The sequence below is a fragment of the Rhopilema esculentum genome, chromosome 19 (genome assembly GCF_057945365.1).
Source record: "Rhopilema esculentum isolate cy_ngs chromosome 19, ASM5794536v1, whole genome shotgun sequence".
NCBI lineage: Eukaryota > Metazoa > Cnidaria > Scyphozoa > Rhizostomeae > Rhizostomatidae > Rhopilema > Rhopilema esculentum.
Genome location: NC_142833.1, coordinates 4,108,946 through 4,128,935, shown reverse-complemented (window position 1 = coordinate 4,128,935; position 19,990 = coordinate 4,108,946). Strand labels below are relative to the sequence as shown.

The window sequence follows — 19,990 nt, the reverse complement described above, 5'->3', positions numbered from 1 at the left end:
GCGCCCTATAAGTCGACGAGGGCTAAGAATGTATGATTGGAAAACTCAAAAATTTATTTATGACTAAATAGGAGAAATTATAGGATTAACTCATGAAAATGATGGGGGCTGGCAGAAGTATGTAGCTGTCAAGTTTAAAGTAGAATTCAGAATATTAAACAAAGCTTTTAGATAAGCCTGCAAGATATTTAAACGAGCACCACGATTCACCGAGAGATAAAAGAAGATGCAAACTTTAAAACATTGCAATAAGAATAAGCAGTAGAAATAAAGAGGGTAACCCGTGAAAGTATTTAAACGAGGACCCCAATTAGATCGTGGCTTACAAAATGTATTGAAGCAACTTTCTGTATTGTCTTGATATTGCAACCGTTTATGTATCAAATTGATATGCACATTTTAATAAACGGAAGAGTAGCTCCCAGTAAATCCCGCTCTTCGGGCACCCTATGGCCCCAAAATGGGATAGTAAGATTAGCCTCTGAAAGTCAAGAGTGCTATTAACCTTGATTTCAAAGGGGTTCAGATGGTGATGAAAGCTATGATATTGCTAAGTGGTAATCGTAATAATCGAGGAACTACTCATTGGATTGGTTCTATTAGGAATTTCGCAAGTATGGGTATCTGGAGCCAGCAAGTAATTAAGTTTGGGTTTACTTTTCTAAAAGGATTTACTGAATTACAATCAAGGTAACAAAGCATTATCTTCCTACAGAAAAGAAGCTCTTATCTCAATAGGGTTGTTGCTGCAAGTAAATAATACTTTGTCCTCGAGCAATTATTTCCTGCTCTTGCCAATAGTATATGCTACTCACAGTAGGCGTGACTATGGATTGGTTTAATTATGTTTGTCTTTTGTCATGTTTAGAATGTGCTTGCCTGCTTGCTGTATGATATTACACTTTTTGCTTGCATTCCTTATTAAATTGAAAGAATGTAGGAGGGCATTGTTTTTTTATTCTGATTTTCAGGATAGATTCAATTTTAATTTGATTTGTCAGAGAAGTAAAAAGATAAGTAAAGTAAAACAGGAGGCTTAGGGGGTAACCCATTAAAATATTTAAACGAAGAACACGAATAGACCTGGGCTGCAAATGTTTTGAAGCAACTTTCAATTAACGGAAGACTAGCTCCCCTACGAAGCCCGCTACGCGGGCTTGCCAGTGACCCTACGGTCGAGTACATAGATTAGCCTCGGAAAAGACAAGAATTTTCTTAAAACCCCCTGTGAATGATAGTAAAATTAGCCTCGGCAAAGACAAGAATTCTTTCGAAACCCCCAATGAGTATGCAGATTAGCCTCGGAAAAGACAAGAGGTGTATCAACCTCGATTTGAAAAAAAAGGCTCCGCATAGGTCACGTGATAAAAAAATTACTCGCACTCCTGTGACTATCGCTAGGAAGGGGGGAGCCTCTACCCCTTCTCTATTTCAGGCGACCCCCTGACTAGCGATAGTCACAGGAGTGCGAGTAATTTTTTTATCACGTGACCTATGCGGAGCCTTTTTTTTCAAATCGAGGTTGATACACCTCTTGTCTTTTCCGAGGCTAATCTGCATACTCATTGGGGGTTTCGAAAGAATTCTTGTCTTTGCCGAGGCTAATTTTACTATCATTCACAGGGGGTTTTAAGAAAATTCTTGTCTTTTCCGAGGCTAATCTATGTACTCGACCGTAGGGTCACTGGCAAGCCCGCGTAGCGGGCTTCGTAGGGGAGCTAGTCTCTACAATAATACTAATGTGCGGATATGCAAATGAGCTCGCTCCGTTGATATCGGTCCGATTACATCTGATATCGGTCCGTTCCCATCGAAAGTTCTTGCACGAACTCCGCAAAAACTGCTACACCCCTTGAACTGAGCTTCGGTAGTTCGGTTCCTCTGGGGTTGCGATTGTGTGGAAAGGTCTCGAATCTTCGTTTGCTCGCTTCCCTCGCTCCGAATTTGCGACGTGTCTTCTCTCAATGGGCCTTGCTCAACGAGGCCATTTTCTTTGCTAACGCTTCGCTCTCTTTGTTTGTCTTTTCAAAGACTTTTTTTAGCGCTTTCCTGGATGTTTTGAAAACGTCGATTGTCATCCAGTCAGTAGTTGTTGATTGAAAACCTTGACCTTTGATTCTAAAGCGAATATCCCTTTTCATCCCTAACTTTTTTGAAAGAGATCGAGTACCTTTTCGAAGGATTTTTCAAAACATTTCCTCCCTCCCTTTGATGGGTAAAATACTGGCTTTTGCGTTCGCGTTTCTAAAGGTTCTTTCTCTCTCTTTTCTTTTGCTCTCTACAAAAAGTTTCAAAACTTCTTCCTCCAGCAACCCTTCAATTTGAACGGAGGCTTTTCAAATTCGTTTTGCTTTCCACAAAGAAGCTACTGTGTGCCGATAATTTCGGTGATTTGGAATTGGATAAATCTACGTGCACTGCTGCTTGGCATTCCTTTTCGAACTCGAAGCGGTTGTCGACGGTCGTGTTCTGTGCTACAGTGCTACAGCTACAGCTACAGGTGAGTCTCGCTAGCTTTTTCTAAACTTTTCGCCGTCATTTTCCTTTCCTTTTTATCGATCGATCGATTAAAACCCCGTTTGTTATTATTTCGTTTGCAAGAGCCATGTAATTCGTGCTTCTGACGATCTTCCTTTTCTTCGTTTTAGTAGCTACGCACACTGCTGCCCGTTTTTTGGTTTTGCAATGGCTGCTGGCTGTTCCACTTCTTCACTGGTATCAGAATCGATGGCATGCGAATACAGGTAAGCGTTGTTGTTCTTACGTGTTTTCGATATTAATTTTTTCAAATGATTTTGTGCTCATTTCGATGAAATTACACTAAAAACCGGCTGCTAGACCCCCGCTGCGAACGAAAACTTTTTACCTCTTCTCGTGGTTTTGTGCTTAAAGGAAACTGGATTGGCTTTATTGCAATCAAAGTATGAAGAATTGTGGTAGATTTTTCCTGCTGTTTATTCTTGATGCAAGAAAATTTGATTTTCATAGGAAACCCGTTGTAATGCGAATTTTGTAATCCCGCCAGCCCCCAACTTTTTATGTCTAACGAGAATCCTTTGCAGCAATTTTTCCTAACCGCCTTCCTTTTTTGTAGATAAACGATCGGATTCGCTGTCTTTTTGGTACAACAAGTGGGTGTTTTTCGATTAAAATTTCACTTTTTGTGCGATTTTCCCGCTGAAAAAAATGGGATTTGCCTGCCTCTTGAGTGAAAATTATTTCTAGCTTTTTGAGAGCATTTTTGGAATTGTAAAAAAATCATCCTAGAAACCATTTCAAATGACTTTATGCTTAATTGATGAAATTACACTAAAAACCGGTTGCTTAATGCTAGACCCCCGCCGCGAACGGCGAATTTCTACCTCATTTCGTGGTTTTGTACTGAAAGGAAGCTGGATTGTTACGGTAGATTGTGCCTGCATCATTTTCGGAATTGTAAATTAATCATTCTAGAAACCATTTCAAATGACTTTATGCTTATTTGGGTGAAATTACACTAAAAACCGGTTGCTTAATGCTAGACCCCCGCCGCGAACGGCGAATTTCTACCTCATTTCGTGGTTTTGTACTGAAAGGAAGCTGGATTGTTACGGTAGATTGTGCCTGCATCATTTTCGGAATTGTAAATTAATCTTTCTAGAAACCATTTCAAATGACTTTATGCTTATTTGGGAGAAATTACACTAAAAACAGGTTGCTGAAAGGAGACGCTAGACCCGTCACGAACGTTTTTCTCTTAATGTTTTACCTCTTCGCAGTTTTGTAATTCAAGGAAAATGGATTTGCTGTATTGCTCGCTTAACGAGAACAATTTCAAATGATTTTATGCTTAATTTGATGAAATTACACTAAAAACCGGTTGCTTACTGCTAGACCCCCGCCGCAAACGGCGAATTTCTACCTCATTTCGTGGTTTTGTACTGAAAGGAAGCTGGATTGTTACGGTAGATTGTGCCTGCATCATTTTGGGAATTGTAAATTAATCATTCTAGAAACCATTTCAAATGACTTTATGCTTATTTGGGTGAAATTACACTAAAAACCGGTTGCTGAAAGGAGTCGCTAGACCCGCCACGAACGTGTTTCTCTGAATTTTTTTACCTCGCGTAGTTTTCTGCTTATAAGAATATGGATTGGCTGTATATCGATTTCTTTGAAACGTGCTTTCATTAACCATGGAATAACATCTTCATTAATCTTTTTGTTCTTCATCTAGATCAAAGAGCGTTTCAAGCAATAATTACGACGCAGACGTGATTCTCGGACCTTCGAAACGAAATTTATGGCATTTATGCTGGCGTTAAATCAAACGATGAAACAAGAAAAAACTTGACTGTGGAGAAAAGGACTAAAGTTGTATAATATAGATTAGCTGTTGTCCGTAAATTGTATTTTGTTAATTTGTTGTTAGAGTAAGATTCCTTTCTGATGCACGAAACTTGGCTGTTTTTTATCTTTCTATCTCTTAACTGCTTTGTTCCTGCAGTGTTTCAAAAGCTAATTGTGACGAAGATGTGATATGTGGACCTCAAATGTATAGAACTGCGTAATAACTCTATAACTCTTTGGAGTTTAGAAGAGGAGTCGTTAATTCTTAAAAAAATTTTTAGATGATATATATCTAAACGAGCACCATGGACCAATAACGGCTAACAGGAATTTATTGTTGGAAAACTTTAATGTTTGATTCAAAATAAACAGAGGAAGTTTAAAGGTGGCCCCAAATTATACCTTAAAACAGCATCACAAGTGAACAAGAATTGAACGAAATGCTCTGATAAAGATATTCATGTTGGATTCAAAATGAGCATTACAGCTTTAAGAATGGCCTTAGAAAATATTTTCAAGCGCCCTATAAGTCGACGAGGGCTACGAATGTATGATTGGAAAACTCAAAAATTTGTTTATGACTAAATAGGAGAAATTATAGGATTAACTCATGAAAATGATGGGGGCTGGCAGAAGTATGTAGCTGTCAAGTTTAAAGTAGAATTCAGAATATTAAACAAAGCTTTTAGATAAGCCTGCAAGATATTTAAACGAGCACCACGATTCACCGAGAGATAAAAGAAGATGGAAACTTTGAAAATTGCAATTAGAATAAGCAGGAGAATTAAAGAGGGTAACCCGTGAAAGTATTTAAACGAGGACCCCAACTAGATCGTGGCTTACAAAATATATTGAAGAACTTTTCTGCCTTGCCTCGATATTGCAACCGTTTATGTATCAAATTGGTGTGTACATTTTAATAAACGGAAGAGTAGCTCCCAGTAAATCCCGCTCTGCGGGCACCCTATGGACCCTGGAATGGAATAGTAAGATTAGCCTCTGAAAGTCAAGAGTGCTATTAACCTCGAATTTAAAGGGGTTCAGATGGTGATGAAAGCTATGATATTGCTAATTGGTAATCATAATAATCAAGAAACTACTTATTGGATTGATTCTATTAGGAATTTCGCAAGTATGGGTATCTGGAGCCAGCAAGTAATTAAGTTTGGGTTTACTTTTCTAAAAGGATTTACTGAATTACAATCAAGGTAATAAAGCATTATCTTCCTACACGAAAATAGCTCTTATCTCAATTGGGTTGTTGCTGCAAGTAAATAATACTTTGTCCTCGAGCAATTATTTCCTGCTCTTGCCAATAGTATATGCTACTCACAGTAGGCGTGACTATGGATTAGATTAATTATTTTTGCCTTTTGTCACGTTTAAAGTATCCTTGCCTGCTTGCTGTATGATATTACACTTTTTGCTTGCATTCCTTATTAAATTGAAAGAATGTAGGAGGACATTGTTTTTTTATTCTGATTTTCAAGATAGATTCAACTTTAATTTGATTTGTCAGAGGAGTAAACAGATAAGTAAGGTTGGGAAGTCTTAACATGAAATTTTATGGAAAATTAAAACAGGAGACTTAGGGGGTAACACATTAAAATATTTAAACGAGGAACACGAATAGACCTGGGCTGCAAATGTTTTGAAGCAACTTTCAATTAACGGAAGACTAGCTCCCCTACGAAGCCCGCTACGCGGGCTTGCCAGTGACCCTACGGTAGAGTACATAGATTAGCCTCGGAAAAGACAAGAATTTTCTTAAAACCCCCTGTGAATGATAGTAAAATTAGCCACGGTAAAGACAAGAATTCTTTCGAAGCCCCCAATGAGTATGCAGATTAGCCTCGGAAAAGACAAGAGGTGTATCAAACTCGATTTGAAAAAAATTGGCTCCGCACAGGTCACGTGATAAAAAAATTACTCGCACTCCTGTGACTATCGCTAGAAAGGGGGGAGCCTCTACCCCTTCTCTATTTCAGGCGACCCCCTGACTAGCGATAGTCACAGGAGTGCGAGTAATTTTTTTATCACGTGACCTGTGCGGAGCCAATTTTTTTCAAATCGAGTTTGATACACCTCTTGTCTTTTCCGAGGCTAATCTGCATACTCATTGGGGGCTTCGAAAGAATTCTTGTCTTTACCGTGGCTAATTTTACTATCATTCACAGGGGGTTTTAAGAAAATTCTTGTCTTTTCCGAGGCTAATCTATGTACTCTACCGTAGGGTCACTGGCAAGCCCGCGTAGCGGGCTTCGTAGGGGAGTCTACTATAACTAATATGTGAATATGCAAATGAGCTAAAAACGCTGATATTGCTGCTGATCGCCATTGTTTTGCGAGCAGTATCTCCTCTCACGCCGCTGGTCCTATTTTGCTCAATTTTTACGGGTTGGTCCACTAGGGGTTCTAATATTACATGGCGAGCTTCGTTTTTCGATTTCTGCCTTGGTTTTTTCGATATATAACATTTTTCTTCGTTATCGCGTTGCCATTGTACATCGCTTCTCATTCGTATAGATTTTATGGAAGAACCCTTTGTCAACGTTTTACAACAGCTTTCCGCAATCCGCAATATAATATTTTTTCTTATCGCGTTGCCATTGTCCATCGCTGCTCATTTATGGAAATTCTATGGGAGAACCTTTGTCAACGTTTTTCAACAGGCTTTCGCAATTAGTTCAGAAGTTTTATAGGGCTCATTCATATCTTTTCAGAAAGTTTTCAAAACATTTTTCTCTCTCTCTCTTCAGCAGCGATATCTATGCTCCGACGCCAGTTGAAAAGTACGGAGGGGTGGCAAGGGTAACCAAATAAAGACTCATAAGAAAAATTCTGCACGAAAACTCTTTTCTTTTGCGAAAAGTTTGGCCGCATTTTCGAGCATCCCCACATGTAACCAATATTAAACGAGCCCCACAAGGGCTAAAAGAAATGTAGTGATAAAAAAACTTAATCATTGAAATCAGAAAAAACAGTAGAGCTTGAGGGGGTAACCCGTGAAAATACATAAACGAGAACAGCGAATAGACCGGGGCTCGCAAAATGTATTTAAGCAAGTTTCAAACTTGCCTCGATATTGCAACCGTAATGCATTAAATCTGTATGCACATTTCAGTGAACGGGAGACTAGCTCCCCTAAGAGCCCCGCTACGCGCGCACCCGATAGCCGCGGCAAGATTTACAAATACCGTAAATCCGCGAAATAACCCCACTCGAGTAAGCCCCCACCCTAGAACTAAAAATTTCAATAAGCCCCCACTGCTACCGTTAATTCTAGAATTGGACCGACCCCCTTATTTTGATGAATTTTTGCCATCTGAGGTTTCCTTTGGCATTTTCTTGAATTGCCACAAAAACTCATACTTTTGGTAATAATTAATTAAAAGCTCATAAAGAAATTCCTACTAAAATAAACGAGATCTTTTAATAATTTCTTTTTAATGTCTACAATAATTTTATAAGCCCCTCCTCTCGTATAAGCCCCCCCCTCGAATAAGCCCCCATCCAAAAATATCAAAAATAAATAAGCCCCCAGGGGGCTAATTCGAGGGGGGCTTATGCAAGGGGGGCTTACTTAGGTGGTAAACCATTAAAATATTTAAATGAAGAACACGAATAGACCTGGGCTTGCAAATGTTTTGAAGCAACTTTCAATTAACGGAAGACTAGCTCCCCTACGAAGCCCGCTACGCGGGCTTGCCAGTGGCCCTACGGCAGGGTACATAGATTAGCCTCGGAAAAGACAAGAGGTGTATTAACCTCGATTTGAAAACAATTGGCTCCGCACAGGTCACGTGATCAAAAAAATTGCTTGCACTCTTGTGCGCATTAAATTCGCACTCCTGTGACTATCGCTAGGAAGGGGGGAGCCTCTACCCCTTCTCTATTTCAGGCGACCCCCTGACTAGCGATAGTCACAGGAGTGCGAATTTAATGCGCACAAGAGTGCAAGCAATTTTTTTGATCACGTGACCTGTGCGGAGCCAATTGTTTTCAAATCGAGGTTAATACACCTCTTGTCTTTTCCGAGGCTAATCTATGTACCCTGCCGTAGGGCCACTGGCAAGCCCGCGTAGCGGGCTTCGTAGGGGAGCTAGTATATATTCTATTGTCAACATGATGATCTCAGCGATGAAATATTAATGAGACACAGGCACGCAAGGCCAGTCGTAAAAAGGAAAATGGGTTAGGCTTTCCTTTAGGAAACCTTTCTTTAATATCACAAAACCTTCTCCATTTAATCATTGAATAGAGAAGAGTAGGAACAATTTTTTCTCAGGTAGGTTAAAGGCAGTATGGCAGTATGTCTCCCATTGTTCTCAGCATCTCTTTTCATGGCTACGATATTCATGCATCGTTGATTCAATGCACAAAAACAATCAGAATGAAGAACAACAATGGCGCAATTTCCCTAAGCAAGGAGTTGCTATGAATTTCGATTCGATTTTTTTGTCGTGTACATCCACAATAACTAGTGCCGGATACTAAAAAGGCAAAGGAAGACCCTCTTTTCAGGCGAGGCTTTCAAGTGAGAATTAGCCAATCACGAAGGGGGCAGACTGCCTTTAAGCATAGGATAGTTACTACACGAAGCTGATTTCCGCTAGACGAATTCTCTCGCGCGAATCGAATTTTTTCCAATGTGAGCATGCGTGGTGTCATGTTCTCAAACTTCGCAGCGAAAAAATTCGATTCGCAGAAAGTAGATCACGGTCCTGCTCTATCGCTACGACTTTTTATTCGATTCGCGTGAAAAAATTCGTCTAGTGGAAATCAGGTAAATAATTGAAGTTCAAGTTAATAATCCACTTATTCATCGAACGTATGCAAATCAACGTTGTTGGCAAACTGAAATGCGAGAGGGCGAAAGTTCATTCCCAGAGCCCTGAAACTTTTGCCAAGTAAAAGAATTCCATTAACCCAAATAATCATATAGAGAAACCTGTAGATTTTTCTCATGGTCAGGTGACGCTACCCAATTGTTTTAGAAGGGGCTCAAATGCAGAATGACCAGTCAATATTTGTTGAAAGAAGTCTGCCAATTTCTTGACAGGCTGTTTGTATCGAGGAAAGTTTGTATCTATTTGGCTTAATAAAATGCATCTTTCATTAAAAAATAATGAATATATATATAATGGCTTCACAAATTTATGAAAAGTGACCAGCATAATATAAGTAAAATATTTGATTTTGAAGGTTTTATCCAAGAGATCCTATTTTTATTTCCATTTTAAGCATAGCCGCTCATTTTTGGTAACAGCTATTGCATCATGTTTTGTACAGTGTTGTTTTATCAAGGCTAGTTACGACAATCTGTTTACTACATTTGCTGTAAAACTTTTCTTGACAATAATTGAACTAAGAATGTACAATCTTTAGCCTCACTCTTCAACTAGTTGCGTCATCTTCAGGTAGTTGAACCCCTAGAGACGCGTTGCAAATGGTCATTCTTAGATGAAATGTTCTGAGACATTCTCAAATATTTGAACGACCTTTAACCAGAACATTTTGCCCAAAATTTTGAGTGTCTTCATCACGGAAAACACACAAGACGGAACAAGGCTGTTTTTTATAGAGGGAGTTTTCGATCTATATTCTGACGTTTGAAACTCTGAAGAGTGTCAGACGAAAAACTTTAGTTTACTCAAATGATAAAGTCTTATCTTGTAAACTCAGGCTAGCCAGTTGCACACTACCTATGTAATAGAGAGGTTTGCAATTGTAGTTTGATTGAATTGAAAAGTTTTCATTAATTCAAGCAGCCTAGCTTTTCCCCTCTCAACAATTGCTCCGAAAGCCTTACCCTTTACCTACAATGCCTGCCAAAAGTCTTGGTACACTAACGTCAGCTTCAAGGGAAAATTCAACCATTCCCCTCTGCCTTTGAACGATGTTGGTTTACTACAAAACAACGTGGTGGATTAGGAAGTACGCTTTTTTCTGCGACTTCTATTATATTTTTCTAATTGCTGGGTGTTCCAAGTACTTTTGCCAATGATTGTGGCTAATAAACGACATTTGGTCAGGCAGTTCCATTAGTCTTGCTTTCTCCTTCAGTAATTATTTCTCTGCAAACCAAAATCCTCTCCGTACTTTATAGAATATCATATCAAAGTGGAACCCAATAGAGAGATGGTATTACAAGCTTTTGGCAGACATAGCCTCAAGACTTATAACAAAAGTGTTGGGAATGCACTGTAGAAAATCGAGAGGCTAATGAGGTAATCGTCGTCATTTTATGTTACGTTTCAACGCTTCTTAGGTGTTACGGAGAACAAAGATTTTCCTGGATTATTGAAACCTTATTTTAAGATTATATTCATATTTCATTTTTTGTGATTCAATCATGGCTGCTTTTTTTATCTGTTATTCTAAAAAAACACAAACACAGACAGACACGAAAGTGATGCTTTGCATATTGTATTGTGTTAAAGATTTAATTCAATTATAAAATAAATACATAAAGAATGCAGTACAAAATATATACATGAGTGATAAAGACATTTATTTACAAGAATAATGTTTCAGGTCCTTCGAAATTTGTTGGTAACACTCAGAGTCATCAAAACTTTCAAAATCTAGCATTTTGTATGAAACTAAACTCGCCCATATTGGCAGTTTCTACGTTAATGAATAATTGTAGCATGACAACCCAACATTATAAATACCATTCATATCGATTTCAAAACAATTGTAAAACGATTGCAAATAACCCCTGCTAATATGTCTAAATACAAGGAAAAGCAGCAGATATTTTTTAAGCAGAAAGTGCATTTGATGCCTTTTAAAGTGAACTATTATTTGCCTAACGTGTAATTGCAATCCGTTCTGATATTACTGGTTCGTGAACGTGGAGATCGTGGGATTTTCAACTCAATGAGAACTAGCGTATCGAACTATAAAATACTTGATTGAGCGACGTTTTGCAGCTTTTTTCACACACTGGGTATAATAGATATGGGTAACTTATTTCCCTTAAAATGTGCCCTGCTTGAAATGCTTTAGAGTGTCCTCGGAGGAGGGGGGGGGGGGATGATGAAGCCCCGTTGTTTCCTAATCTAGTAGTCCTTGGTTAGCACAATATCAGTGCAGTTTATCAAGAGCTAATAGTTATAGTCTTCAAAGACTTTATTTTACTTTTAAATGGCTGATGCAGCAGTGATTATCTGTCGTAAGATTTCAGTGAATCCAGGTCAACTTCCATGTCAGATTCTTCGTTTTGATTTCGACGGTTGTCTGGTACTTGTGGCTGAGGCTCTGTCTGCTCTTTCTCGCTCTTCTTTGCTTTGGCTGGTTTTGAGTCAAAGTTTGGTGCTCGTCCCATTTTGTAGCCCTTGACGGCTGGATTCATATTCAAGTAATAATATAAGGCGACGAAAATAAGAGAGAATAAGAACGCCCCTGCGATGGAGACACCGATTATCAAAACGTACATGTGAGGCAGAAGTGAAATCTTGGAGAACTTTGATTTCTTCACGTGACTTTTGATGAAATTTGTAGTAAAATGTTTATTTGGTTGTGGTACCTCTGATTTCAGTCTCGAATTAAATTCTCTTGTTGTGCTGGAAAGGAAAAAAGAATATCTTATCACCGTTCAAATGCCACAAATGATTGGTTTGTCGCAAAAGAAATTTAGAGATTGTTTGACTGTATGGAGGAAGCCGCTATCACCCAATGTTCGTTCTACAGCTACAGGCGTTGTTGAGTGCTAAATGATAATTAAAAGTCACTGTAAATAATGTACAACGCTGCCAAAGAGAAGACGTACGAGAGAATTGCTGGGGGAGACGAACGAAATGAAGTATTCAAATGTGTAAGGCAACCCCCGTCCTGGAGTTAAAGAACATGCATATAATGACTCCCGGACGGAGGGTTGCCACACTCATAAAAATACTTTCTTTTGCTCTTCTCCCCAACAAGACCAAAGATATCTGCATTACATATCATCTTTTGACCACAATAGGCTTGCTTGCAACAAGATCCATCTTTGTATGGTTATTTTCTGAGCCATGGTTGTCTTACGCAGTGATTGTAAACATTGCAAATGATTGTTTGTAATCATCTTTGATAATTTTTGGTTGCATGTTCTGCTTCTTAGATATGGCATATTTAAGCTGTCTTGCATACGGCTGAACGAATGGTTGGTTATCACTTAAGGAGGAAGTTGCATTTTAAGGAGGTTAGTGTTACTCACCTGTTTTCGACTTTACTCTTGACTTTTGGGTTTTGTGCAAGATCAACTTGCAGCTTATTGAGTGTTTCATCAGACGGCCTGATACCAAACGGCGCATTTTCCTTGCTTGAATTCAAGTTATTCGCTGATTTTGATGCGTTACTGATCTTTTGTCGAGGAGTTGTACCAATGTCCAGAAATTTCCCCAAAATTTTCATCCTAGCTTTTCCTGCAGATTCCTTTGGCTTTGGAACTAGAAGAACGGTTAGAAAACTCAATCAAAGACTGACTTTCAGTGAACGTTTCGCAGACATGTATCAAATATGCTAGATTTTGGTGTTTTATCGTATGCAAACGACCCCTTTCCCTCTCAAAGACATAAGCGTGCTTTACCAAAAGTCAAGTCATGTGCAAAAAGCAAACTCACATACAAGGTATTAGCGTACACGTGTACAAGACATAAGCGTTAAGGTACACAAGATATTAGCGTACACGCGTGCAAGGTATTAGCATACACGCATTGAAGTTATAAGTGTACACGCGCGCAAGACACAGCCCACAAGACACAAGAAAATGTATATTCTAATTCTTCTCTTATGTTGGTATAATAATTGCTGATAAAAATGAGAAATTGTGAAAATAACATCTTCTAGACTTCATTCAAAATATAATTCTTCAATTTTTGCAACACATTCTAACTTTTCAGCCAACTCCCCCAGTCACTTTACGGTTGAACATTCGTCCCCTGAACATTCGTCCGGTTGAACATATCAGAGTCCTATTTTCAGAGTACAACAGGCTCCTATTTAGATCGTGTTTTTTGTTGACGAAAGAAGTCAGTCATAACTTGCAATGTTGATATCTTGTTGCCAAAAATGGTTCAGGGGCATTTGTACTTTAAAATAAAGCCGTAAAATTGGTCAGACTGAAATAGTTTATAAAAAACTTGCTTTACCAAAGAAACAAAATTTGTAAGTGTTTGAGTTCTTTGATTTCTTAGGAGGTAGTGTTTATATACGATATTGACAGGTAACTGCAGGCGCAAATAGGCAAAAGTTTTCTGCTTACTATTAACAAGGCTGGACAAAAATACAACACTTGAGTGAAACAAGCTTGCTCAAAGAGGGTGATAAAAAGTATCTATTAATCAATAACAGCCATTGAAATAACAGTGTTAGATCAAAAGAATGATAGTGCATGCAGAAATTTCCCCAAAATTTTCATCCTAGCTTTTCCTGCAGATTCCTTTGGCTTTGGAACTAGAAGAACGGTTAGAAAACTCAATCAAAGACTGACTTTCAGTGAACGTTTCGCAGACATGTATCAAATATGCTAGATTTTGGTGTTTTATCGTATGCAAACGACCCCTTTCCCTCTCAAAGACATAAGCGTGCTTTACCAAAAGTCAAGTCATGTGCAAAAAGCAAACTCACATACAAGGTATTAGCGTACACGTGTACAAGACATAAGCGTTAAGGTACACAAGATATTAGCGTACACGCGTGCAAGGTATTAGCATACACGCATTGAAGTTATAAGTGTACACGCGCGCAAGACACAGCCCACAAGACACAAGAAAATGTATATTCTAATTCTTCTCTTATGTTGGTATAATAATTGCTGATAAAAATGAGAAATTGTGAAAATAACATCTTCTAGACTTCATTCAAAATATAATTCTTCAATTTTTGCAACACATTCTAACTTTTCAGCCAACTCCCCCAGTCACTTTACGGTTGAACATTCGTCCCCTGGGCCATAGGTTTCTTGTGATGCAAGTAGCCCGAAAAATATCTTGAAACAGTATGGCGAATATTGTTCAGTAGGATACTTACTTGATCCACGCTTTGAAAGTTCTTCCTGCTTCGGTTTGGCACAGTTTGCTGTTAAATCATGTCTGAAATAATACAACCTTTTCAGATCGCTACTCAGGTGAGATTTGTACACGCAGTGGCCTCTCCCGAAACATCTCTCTTTTGAGCATTTTTCAACCTGAAACAAAAAAATATGCACTTTAACAATGCTGTTCATCAAAGAGCCTGATAAACGTCAAATATGATGTAATCCTTGTAAAGAGCCTTGCAGGGCTTGATAAATACTAACATATATATATACAACGCTGATTGGCAGACTTTGAGGATATGTTTTGTGTCATGATCATAGAGGTCCTGTCTGAATAGTTAATCGATAGTTGACATGATTTTCTAATAAGAAATTTTACCCCGATTTGAAGTTTATCTCATTTTATAAGAAACAAGTCAGACCTGATATTAAAACCGCTGTGCCTTATATGCAGGACACTACTGTATAGAACCTATATATATGTCAATTAATGACAAGATCATAATGGTTAAAACAGCTGTCAGTAGCTTCGGGTTTTTTATCTTTACATTAAAATCTATATTGGTTTTAAGGGAAAATTTGATAAATAAAACATTAGAAAATTTTCAGTTCTTGGTCACGATGTTAATGGTCTTGTTTAGTTCTCTTGGACACGACATCAAAATATAATAACGAGCAATAGATGCAAAAAGCTGTCTTAATATTTGGATAAGTTGGAAAAAGACAGATTTTGTCGAGTTTCAATCAGGGATAGTCACAGATATGCTTCACCCCTCGAGTATCTAGCTACACAGACTAAATTCAGTGCAACAGGTTTTAAATCATATTTCTAGATCGGCCCACGTTACTGCTGTCATAACAGTACGAAAAACGTAAGCTGCACTGGCAAGGGCTATAGAAAGCCAAGGCCGGAAGAAAGAGAGGGGGCATCAGTCCCCTTAAAACTATTCCCAATAATTATTATAATTAATTATAATTATAATTATGAATTATGATCCTCGTGTTTGTCTGAAGTCAGATTATAAATGCGTTGGACTCAACCATGAAGGAAACCTTCTGCCGAATGAGACGCAGTTCAACCACACCGCAATATCATGTGTAAAACAGTTAACTGTGAAGCCCCTTACCCCTGATCTTGTTTCTTTGATGAAGGGTCCAAGCGTTGTTTGGACGTATGAATTGATTCTGTGACAAACGTCTGGAGAGGTGTTTTCGTCATTTCTGTTGCCCCAGACAACAACCCCAGATACTCCCATTTCAGCAGCAACACCAATAGTATGATACAAATCGGTCTAAAAAGAAACTTAGGCGTTTAAGGGGAATGAAAACGAAGACATTGATATAGAGGATATTGTTTAGTGGTATAAGATTCGGTCATTGGTCCGTTCACAACACTGGCCCGATCTTTTGGAGAGCAAGTTGGCCTTTGAAAACCTTCGACAAAGCCTACCGCATACTAACAACCCTTTTCGCCAGCTACTCTTTTGGCAATTATTTGTCTCATTGTTCATGTTCAAATGTGGCACAAAAAAGTGAAAATGTTCTGTGAATACCTGGCGTGTTCAGGACAATGTCAAGAAGAGAGCGGGTCTTGCAAACAGAAGGCTGTTCGACACATAAGACGTTGAAAAGGCTGACTGGTTACTCTTTCTACTTTCTACGATTACACTTTCTACAATTTCAACAAAGTGGTCAAATATCCTATATTTTCAAATATCTTGTATTTTAGAATGGGAACAGCTTCCTCTACCTTCTAGTCACAGGGTCCCTTTTTAAATCCTCAATATTCTTACCTGGTCAAGGAAATTGAACTCTGAAGGCTCATCCATATAGATGCTCCTAAAATATGGAAAGATTGGGATAACGTCCTTGCCATATCTTTGTGCCAAGCGCAGCGTCACTCGAAATGACTCTCGTATGCGACCCTTCACATAAGCAGGGTTTTCCAAATGCCTTTTTAGGAGGTAGATTGATGGAAAAAGCGCTGTACTTTCCCTGAAAAGCCAATCTATTTTGTCGTTGCTTCTTTTCACCTGGATTGAAAAGAAAAGCAGGTTGAGCTTAAATATTCGATATGGACAAAAAAGTATCTGCACATTACCTGTATCAAAATATATTTCTAGTGAGAGAGGTATAGAACAAATTGAAATGAAAAGCACATCATTGGAGTGGAAATCAAATAGCTGCAACAGTCTTGGATGCTATTCCTATCATAACGAAATGTGACCAATATGCATAGATTTCTATCTTTATTTCAGAACCCTCGCATCAAGCATTAACATCGATGAAGCGTTGCCAAAAGGGGCTTTGTAAGTTTCATTTGATGATTACGTTGTTAATGGCAATACGTGCAGTTTACTTGTAAAAGTAATTATGTCTGGGGTGCAAGAGGCTTCAGTGTCCAAGGCCACAATCTTGTGACATACATTGTTTCAATTGTGTAATGGCTCGTTGCCACTCAAATATTTTGACGTTTTACAGGAAAAGCCTAGGTATGGTTTGGTAACCAAGTTTACGGTAATAAAAAGTCACTCTCGGGTTCCAAAAATAGCAAATATGAACTCGAAGCATATTAATCGACGATCTACCATCAAAACTTTTCATGTAATAGAATCCTTGTAAATAAAATGGCTATTTGACATGAGCACAAAGTGACGTTTTTTCATATGAGCTCGAATATCATTTATGATATATAGAAAAGAACTTAACAATGGTCATAACACATGCAATTCATAAAACGAAAACTCACCTTCTCTGTGCATTGAAAATCGTACTTCAATTGCCCAAAACAATCCGGAAATCCATAAAAGCCCCATAATGCCCTTGGACGTAGCCTTCTTCCTAGTCTAATTGTTTCTTGGAACATTGCTCTTCCGGCAGTCTCGAACTCATCCTTGGCCTCTGTTAAAACATCAGACATAGGCCAATCCGGGTGTCGTTTTCTCACCAGCTCAATCGATTTCACTTTGTATATCTCTTTGGAATTCCAATTGCGATCCCACAGTGGGCGCCAAGGCTCCCAATCAATCACAGCTAGGCCGTTATAATTCGGATCAGGTATTCGAGACATTATGTCCATTTTCGCTTGTTCCAGGTGTTCTTTGATATTCACAAGCTACAATATGAAAATCCTCTTTGGTTCTTAGCTGTTTTTTACATAGATCGTTTAATGTTTCAATGCAAAACCAATTAAAACCTTTCAATATGTAAAATAAACAAGTTTGAATGAAATTGTTGATATGAAAATGAGGATTCTTCTTACGAATCTCATGATTCTAAAAACCGAAGGTGTTTTCTAACTCAATTGATTTCGTAGTAGAAATTACAGTCATTGGATTAATGCTTCCATTCCTGATAAAAATCTGACAAACATTTACTTGATATAACTGCTTTTGGAATATAATAAAATAGCTCCTTTATATTTGACAGTTAATCTCTGAGAAAAGCAACATTCAGAAAAATGCTTTACTGGTTTTTGGAACGAGCTTATTAAAATCAAAGACTCATAAAATGTGCAAGCCTTTGTAGGTTTCGTAAAATAGAGTCTAAATACTAATGATACAAAAGCACAATTTGCGGCTGTCTTTTTGTTGACGAAGAAAGTGATAAGCGTAGTCTTGGCTCCATTTGTTGTTCACTGGACATCAAGACAAACAACATCGATGCTCAAAGACAACCTTGCTTGAAGGAATTGACTACCTGATGCAGTGAATCCACGCGAAAAGAAACCTAGCCTTTTCAGAGTCGGGCTGTTTTGGGGTCTTGTCGTAAAGGTGCATACTTGAATTACATTAAATGTTCCTACAACAGGCTCCTATTTAGATCGTTATTTTTGTTGACGAAAGTAGTCAGTCATAACTTGCAATGTTGATATCTTGTTGCCAAAAATGGTTCAGGGATATTTGTACTTTAAAATAAAACCGTAAAATTGGTCAGACTGAAATATTTTACAAAAACTTGCTTTACCAAAGAAACAAAATCTGTATATGTTTAGGTTCTTTGATTTCTTAGGAGGTTGTGTTTATCTACGATATTGACAGGTAACTGCAGGCGCAAATAGGCAAAAGTTTTCTGCTTACTATTAACAAGGCGGGACAAAAATACAACACGACAGCTAGAAAGCTTGCTCAAAGAGGATGATAAAAAGTATCTATTAACCAATAATAGCCACTGAAATAACGGTGTTAGATCAAAAGAATGATAGTGCATGCAGGAGGATGAGCTGTCATTACTTGAAGAAAGTGAAAAGAATTTAATCAAAATCAGTCTTCGATAATGTAGCCAGTGAGTCTACAAATTAATAACAAACCCAAGCATGGCTACCAACAGTGAAATCAACGAAGCATGTAATCAAATTCACCTGTGGAAGCCCCTGGTTAAAAGAGTCGCTTCCGTCTTCGGTTTTGAAATAAGGATATAGACCAAGCTGTGCACCATAAAAAACTGTCACAAATCGACTGTCCCAATGCTGTAACGGGTCCGCAAGTATGTCCCAGTTCTTTAGGTTGATTGGTACGGAGAAATTAGCATTGCAACCTCCAGTTGGTGAGTTCCAAATAGCAGTAAATGGTCTGTGAGGATACGGTTGTTTCGTACAGGTACAAAAGATATCTTCATGAAGTTTCAGGCCAAAACTTTTTGTGATTATCGTTGCAAAGGCGGTTAGTAAGATACACTGCCAGTATAGAATGGCCATTTTGAGATGTGGATACTGGTTGTGAGTTTTTGTTTGCAGTACGCCATCTCCGCTCACATCATGCCTATAAATGTACTCTGTAGGGAAGTAGCTTGCGCACTTGAAAAGTAGCGAATAGTCACGTGACAAAATTAAACATAGAAGTTGTCATATTTCTGAAGGGGCTTTCTACAAGTTGACTGCATCACTTCTGGATTGATCGAAAGGCCTTTTTCAACACTTTTGGGAGTTGTATTTCTGGAAGGCTCTTGCTCGTTTGTTGACCCCAAGCCAGTTTTGCAGGTCAAGGAATTCGCGACGAACTTAGCTTGTTTGAACTAACACCCGCCTAAAAACGTTTCTTTAAAAAGTCTCTCAAATGGGTTGTCAGTTGAACTTGCAGAAAAAATTGCTCAAAAACTCATCGAGCTAAGTTTGATTTACTTGAATTCTGCCAGTTTTTCCTTTGTGATTTGACAATACCGTTAGGTTTTGCATGTCAGCTGCATTTTGGTAACTCAGTATTTTCCTGTCTGTGAAAAACATTTTCAACATTCAAATTTTCTATCCGGAAATTTTAGAATAAACTGCAAATATAAAGAAAAATTTTGTTTAAGTGGAATTTGGTAACTCCCTTTACTACCTGCAGACTTTATCACTAAAAATAAAATACGAGAGTTAGATGACATTCAAGCCGTATTTGTTGACCTAATGATCCGAGAAGTCTTTGCCGGTGTAACTCTTTACGCTTCATTTCGTCCAGGGAGCTTGGCCACTGAATACCCACAAATTATCAAATTACTATCAAAATCATGTTGTGATGGTTTTGCACAAACTATGCACAAACATGTTTTTTTGTCAAACATTTGTTATTTCATTCGTACATTTTTGTCGTTGGAACTAAATTTTTTATTAGAAAGCAGAATTAAAATGCTGTTCAATGGAGTCATTGTAGGTAACAA

The 19,990-nt window shown here is 38.2% G+C and overlaps 1 protein-coding gene and 1 long non-coding RNA gene across 2 annotated transcripts; one reads left to right on the top strand and one right to left on the bottom strand.

The window, feature by feature from the left end:
- Positions 1 to 1,620: 1,620 nt before the first annotated feature.
- Positions 1,621 to 4,438, top strand: LOC148957922 (uncharacterized). Its single transcript, XR_016144933.1, has 4 exons — positions 1,621 to 2,500; positions 2,649 to 2,744; positions 3,095 to 3,131; positions 4,217 to 4,438. It is a non-coding gene; the product is annotated as an uncharacterized LOC148957922 (long non-coding RNA).
- Positions 4,439 to 10,602: 6,164 nt separating this feature from the next.
- Positions 10,603 to 19,862, bottom strand: LOC135688554 (hyaluronidase-1). The gene is made up of 7 exons (XM_089114218.1): positions 18,714 to 19,862; positions 17,103 to 17,468; positions 16,147 to 16,386; positions 15,481 to 15,645; positions 14,347 to 14,503; positions 12,533 to 12,764; positions 10,603 to 11,900 (listed from the first exon to the last, which is right to left on the bottom strand). Exons 1-7 carry the CDS (start codon positions 19,047 to 19,049, stop codon positions 11,501 to 11,503), a joined length of 1,896 nt encoding a protein of 631 aa, XP_088970344.1. The 5' UTR covers positions 19,050 to 19,862; the 3' UTR covers positions 10,603 to 11,500.
- Between the last annotated feature and the right edge of the window lie 128 nt (positions 19,863 to 19,990).

Excerpts from the sequence above, each read along its gene's own strand:
- LOC135688554 (XM_089114218.1), bottom strand. The coding sequence starts at position 19,049 with ATGGCCATTCTATACTGGCAGTGTATCTTACTAACCGCCTTTGCAACG. Across the intron at positions 17,469-18,713 it reads TTAACCAGGGGCTTCCACAG|CTTGTGAATATCAAAGAACA; the intron begins GTGAATTTGATT and ends TTCATATTGTAG. Across the intron at positions 12,765-14,346 it reads ACTTTCAAAGCGTGGATCAA|TTCCAAAGCCAAAGGAATCT; the intron begins GTAAGTATCCTA and ends CCGTTCTTCTAG.